The sequence below is a fragment of the Macaca thibetana genome, chromosome 14, assembly GCF_024542745.1.
Source record: "Macaca thibetana thibetana isolate TM-01 chromosome 14, ASM2454274v1, whole genome shotgun sequence".
NCBI lineage: Eukaryota > Metazoa > Chordata > Mammalia > Primates > Cercopithecidae > Macaca > Macaca thibetana.
In genome coordinates this window covers 86,205,154-86,211,196 of record NC_065591.1, presented here as the reverse complement: position 1 = coordinate 86,211,196, position 6,043 = coordinate 86,205,154, and the positions used below count along the sequence as shown (strand labels likewise).

The 6,043-nt window shown below is 51.1% G+C and overlaps 1 protein-coding gene across 1 annotated transcript; it reads right to left on the bottom strand.

Moving 5' to 3' along the window:
• Window positions 1-419: 419 nt before the first annotated feature.
• Window positions 420-3,993, bottom strand: IZUMO1R (IZUMO1 receptor, JUNO). Its single transcript, XM_050758928.1, has 5 exons — window positions 3,697-3,993; window positions 2,801-2,944; window positions 1,850-2,059; window positions 1,271-1,406; window positions 420-1,146 (listed from the first exon to the last, which is right to left on the bottom strand). Exons 1-5 carry the CDS (start codon window positions 3,778-3,780, stop codon window positions 878-880), a joined length of 843 nt encoding a protein of 280 aa, XP_050614885.1. The 5' UTR covers window positions 3,781-3,993; the 3' UTR covers window positions 420-877.
• Window positions 3,994-6,043: the final 2,050 nt, after the last annotated feature.

The window sequence follows — 6,043 nt, the reverse complement described above, 5'->3', positions numbered from 1 at the left end:
GTCATATAGAAAGCAAAGAGGCCAGATTAGAACTTGGGTTTCCAAAATTTTAGACCAGTGTGCTGTGATTCTGGGGTAAAATGAATGGGTTAAAAGGAAGAGGGAACCCTGAAGGCAGTCGAGATAGCAGTTTTAATTTTGGCAGCCAAAATAGAGCTGATGCACTGGGTGGACCCATTCCTCTCGCCCTGGCTTTGGGTCCTTTGTATGGGGTGTCACTTATTGAAAAAAAAGAGGCATTGAAAGTACTCCCATCAGAGAGGTGTTGTGAGGATGTGTGGCAGATAGTAAGAGGGTAATAATTTTTAGGCAAGTAACAACCTAACTCTGAGGCTTCAGTGCAGTGGGCAAACTGCTTCCCGCTGTGTACATGCTGGGTCCCTGCTCGTAAAGCTAAGACAGAGGAAGTCAAGCAGAGGAGAGGTTGAGTGCCGATTTATTGGAGACACCATCGGAGGACGGGAGGCCAGGTCTGCCACCATGAGCTCTGTCATAGAAAGGGGTAGGCGTGCACTGGATGGGAAAAGTCCTCGAGCCCCTTAAAATCTCCCATCCCTCAAGGCAGCAGGGGGCCAGTCACCTTGGTACTTCCAGCCCCCAGCTGCCTCCCAGGCCAGCTAAGGCAGAGCAGAGCAGTGGAGGGGGCCTCGGGCCAAATGTGCAGGGCTCAGGCACCAGCGGCTGAAGCCTCAGTGGCCACTTCCTTCCTCAGGCCCTCCCCTAAAAGCAGTGGCATGGGCTGGGGACTGCAGTCCCACCCAGTCCCTAGCCCATGCCACTGCTTTTAGGGGAGGGCCTGAGGAAGGAGGTAGGCTGTGGCCTGGCCTGACCCACAGTTGGCGGACGTGCAGGAATGTAGGTTGGAGAAGAAGGGCTCTCAGGAAAGGAACGGCAGGAACACGGAGCAGACCATGAGGGTGTAGGACAGTTCCCAGGATGGAGCAGAGCTGGCGAAGAGGCGGGCCACGGCCACATTGGGGTTGCCCTGAGCAGGCTCAAACCACTTCTGGAGACACTGCCCACTGTTCCGTCGCTCAGGGCTGGCCTTGAAGGAATTGCTCCAAGTCTTCTCACACAGGTCAGCTGGGGTGGGGAAGTAATGGGAGAAAGGGAGGCACTGGGCCCCTTTGGGGCAGCGGTTCTTCCCTGCAGGGGATGGAGGAGGGACAGCTTACCTCCTACTCCCTCATCCCTAGCCCATGCACCTGCACCCTTGTGGGGACCACCAAGGGTCCTGCTTCCCCACCAAGGCGTTGTCAGCACCACTCACCCTGACTCCAGTCCCAGCCGCCACGCCAGTTGGATTTGCATGTGTAAGACAAGCGACAGTCTTCCCACCACTCCTCACAGTCCTCCTGGCACAGCGGTGCATTCACGACTCGCTCTCCCTGCCCACTCGGGGCCTCCTGGGTGCAGTCATAGCCAGAGATAAGAACATTAATAGCAGAGATGTGAAGATTACTAATAGCTACAGTGGTGTTTGTGCCAGCTACCATATGTACATCATCTTCTATAAAGTCTCTAAGTATTATTTTACAAATAACACCAATGAGGCTAAGAGATTTAATAGTATGTCCTGGGCTATACAGCTGGTAGGGACAGAACATGAGACTGAGGCTCAGGTCCGTCTAACTCCACCAAGCCTTCTGTGGTGATAGCCCTGCATCCCACTGTTGTCAAAACAGTCTGCCCCATGTGGTTCTCCAGCAGGGGCCTCTGGGTCTGCTCTTGTCCATAGGGAGGTAACACCTCCTGTTCCTGCTAGCATCCTGGAGGCATCAGCATAAGATAGGGTGAAAGCTCTGGCTGTTAATATAATAACAGAGCATTGCACAGATCTGCCTCCTACCTCCCACCCCAGGCTTCCCACTGGCCGGATCCAGGGCCCCAGGTTTGGGGAGCACTCATAGAAGCAGATGGCCTGGATGAAGTGCTTCCGACAGCCAGGCATCAGCAGTCCACAGTGAAACAGGCTGAAGTTGTAGAGTGGGGACACATCCAGATGGGCTTCCCAGCTTGTCGTGAGGGTGCAGCAGGCATTGTCCTTCCAGGGGATGCACTGAAGGCAGACGAGGAAACAAAAGGCCCAGGCATAAGGGGCAAGGATTGCCAGGTGTCTAGGGAAGAAGGGCGTTGAAATGAAAATGTCCCTTAGGAGAAGGCCTGAGCAAGTGGGATGCCTTTAGCTGGTAAGCCCCTACATAAGAGGAACCCTGATAATCTCTCAATGTTTACCCAAAGGGCATAGGCACCTGCACACTGACCCCCTGCCACAGGCTGCTACAGTCCTCTAGGAACACAACTTCTGGGCTCTCAGCTCCTGAGAGGCAGCAGAAACCTCTTAGGGCAAAGCAGGTAGAAGAGCCCCAGCGAGACCTAGGGGAATCTGGGGTTGCATTGAGTGGGAGGGTCTCATAGGCAAAATGCCAACTGTGTTCTTCCTCCCACATCCCTGGCAATTGCCTTTAGGAGCTTGGGGAGGGGTTACATACGTTGTATGTTTCCCCAGGACCTGTTGGCAGGAAGGCTTGTTTTCATCTACGCTGAGTCAACAATGGACCTCTGGGATCACCATCTGCCCTGGCTTTCCCAGTGGCTGGAGCAGCTCAGAAATGGGAACTTTGAATCACTTGGCTCTCATGGTCTCAAAAAGGCATAGTCTCTTTCCATCTAGTTGTCTTTGCTCAACTCCCAACCCCAGGGACCAAATGATCAGGGTTGATGAGGTTTGGAGACCATCTTGGCATTTGTGTCCCTTCCCTGATCTTCCCCGTCCCATCCCCAGGTCTGGCCACTGTACCTCCTCATAGAGCTTGTCTTCTGGGCCGGGCACTCTCTTGTGGTGTTTGGCATTCATGCAGATGTTGAGTAGCTCGTCCCCAGCCCAGGTGGGCATGACTGTCAACAGCTCTAGTAGGAGTGGCCACCACCATGCCATGGCCTGCTGCAGAGAGACCAATGCTATACACTCGTTGGAAAGGATACCCCACTCCACCCACTTCATCATAGCAGGCGCTGAAAAAGGAGGATGGGCTTCAATCTCCCTCAAGCGACTACAACACTTTGGCTGCTCCTAGGACCTTCTGTTGGAGGCAGCATCACGGAATGTCAGGGCAGGTAGAATAATCCTCGGAGGCCTGACACAGTGCTGGAGGCCTTGCTGGCCCTGCAGAGCCAGGGAAATGCTGAGGCACGAGTCAGATAGGAGGAGCCTTCTACATCCAAAGCCTGATCCCCATCACAGGAATGAGGAGGAGGGCCCTTCCTATATCCAACTCTGTTCTGGGTAGTAGTGGTAATGAGAGGTAGTAGAAAGAGAGACAAAACAAAGCAAAAGGCAGAGAGGGGCCCTGGGCTTCAAGCACCCAACCTCTTAGGACACAGGGCCCCTCAGCTTCATAACCCAGGAGCCCATGGCTCCCCCAGCCCCCCAGGTCTGGCAGGAGCCTGACCTGGACCCATCATGGTGAAACTGGAAACTTCTAGCCTACCCTGAGCTAAGAGCCTCAAACATCCTGGGAAAGAAGAGCCCAGCCCCCTCTTCAGAGTCCAACCTCAAGTCCAAATCTAAGGCTATTCTCTCTCCAGATCACCAGTTTCAAGTTCAGCCACGACCTCGAATATTTTTAAAGAATCAGGTCTGTTAGGTAAAAGGAGGAAAGATGCTGCCCCTTCCAGCACTCTCTTCATACTCACTTTCAAGGCAGGGGCCTCCAGGTGCTCTTGCTCCCTCCTCCCCCTGAAACTGTGAGGCTGAGGAGAGTTCCACGTCCCACCCATTTATTACCCTGTCTGATTTCTACTAGGTCCAGGTGCAGGAGGAGAACTCCACGTGGCTCCCATTAAACAGCGTCTGTCTTACTCAGCTCTGCAGGCCTGTGGGTTCTAAGAAGTTTGCTTCCTCAGAGAAACAGACCCCATCATAGGCAAGATCTGGGGCTCTTCAATAAGCTATTGGGTTCAGCTCTCAGCTCTGCTACTCACTAGCTGGCTCCCCTGGAGAAAATGACTCAAACTCTTGTTAGTTTCCCTCTCTGGAAAGGAAGTTTTTATTATGAGATTGGGAAAAATAAAGAGAAAGTTCATGAACAAAAACCTTGGCATTGTGCCTGGGATAGAGGAAGTCTTAATGATTTTAAATTGTATTCTTTTATCCTCTCTCCACACGCCCCTCCTATGTTCTGTTCCGTAGCTCTACCTGCCCTTCACTGTTAGCCAGGCATCAGCTCAGTCACCTGGTGGCTTTTCCGACAGTGTCCTCGCACAGCCCACAGGAGCTATGGTCCCTGCTGGAGAGCAGACCCAGGACACAGGATGCAGAGATGAAGTGTGGCCTTGGGGACCCAAGAATTTAAACATACGAACAAAGCCAAAGCAAACAAAACAAAGAAAGTCCCTCCATAACCCACCAAACAGCTCCCCTTAGCACACAGGAATCGTCCTGGGAAATATTCTACAAGTGTCCTCATCAGTGATCATATTTGCAAGACTATCCTTTTCAGCTAAGGAGAGACTAGAAACTTGGATAGGATTCTTGGGAGAGTCCTAAAGATGATAAAAACGCTGGAAAAGGAGCATATTTCTTTGTTTTTATAATATGTTCTCTGTCTCTCTGAAAGAGTAGCTGAAATCAGTGAAGTTTTATTGACACAAAGGAAATGAAAACAAAACACTAAAAGCATTTTTTAATGGAATAAAATAAAATACATTCTGTGGTGTTCAGCTACACAATTGATGTGTAAAACGTGTACTCATGTTGGAAAATGACATTCTCCACACCTAGGTAATCACAGCCACTGAATGCGGAGCACAAACAAGGATGCAGGCACTGGCCTGGTGCTGTCTACAGGATCTGATGTCTCAAAAAGACCTCCAATGTGAACACCCTCCTTGTTTTAGGTGTGGGGAAATTGAGGCTCAGAGGTGAGTAGTGGAGCTGGGATATAAATTCAGGTATACTCGACTCCCTATCTAATGCTTAAGGACCAGGTGAGGGAGAAACCTCCAGGACTAAAAGAGTCGATACTGTCTGGTTCTCAAGTGAGGTCTCCTTCTTAAAAAAGGTTAAATGCCATAATGAGGTTGTACATGCATTGGGAGGTGTGTGTTGGCTTTATTCTGGAAAAGTGACAGTTATCAACCCATTCTCCCATGTCCCCACCTGAAGCAGAGCCTGGAGTCTCCTCCTTAGGTTCAGATACCAAATGGTAATAGCATCTCCATAGCCTGGCAGGGGGAGAAGCAGGCTCTCATATTCTGTTCAGTTCCTCACGAATATTCAGGAAGCTCCAAGCCTTGACAAGGTAAGAGATTTAGGGTTTAAGGTTCAATTTAAAATGGCTGCGGAGGTGCCAGAGCCAAGAATCCAGACATGAATCACAACAGTAATTATTGAAATGGAAATAGGTCCTCTGACAACCGTCCTTCCTAGGGTGGGAAGAAGGACTAAGGGCGGCTTGCTAACGGTCTCCGGGACAAAGCTGTAGGAAATGAGCTAAAATTGCAGCCAGCGCATATGCAGGTGGAGGGTGGGAGGGAGGGAGGGAGGAAGGAATTACCCAGTGAGTGAGGCTGCCTTTCAGAGAACCATCAGGCCGGCCAGCATCTGCTCTCGGGGGAGAGGCAGCTTGAGACCCTTGAGCAAAGCTTATTTTTGCCTTATTGTGACTGAGTCTTCCAGAGCAATCTGTTTTCTGACTGAAAGCAGATAAATCAAAGCTGACTGTAGATGAAGCAATTTGAAGTGGCTGATTCAAAACAATTTTATTCTAAAAACACACACACACACACGCACGTACACACACACAACAACACAGAACACTTCCATTTCCAAAAGAAGAGGTACAGCTGCCTTCAGAGGGCTCTGAGGGAGGACAAGGAGGTCAGGGCAGTGGGTGAAGCAACCCAGCCTTGGCTCTGGTTTGGGGCCACTGGAGATGCTGGGCAGTGATGACTTCCCTCCCCTCTCCCGTCCTCAGGTCACCCAAGGGGCTGAAGCCCACTGACTTCGAGAACAGACTACGAAAGTGAAGAGCTAGAGCCT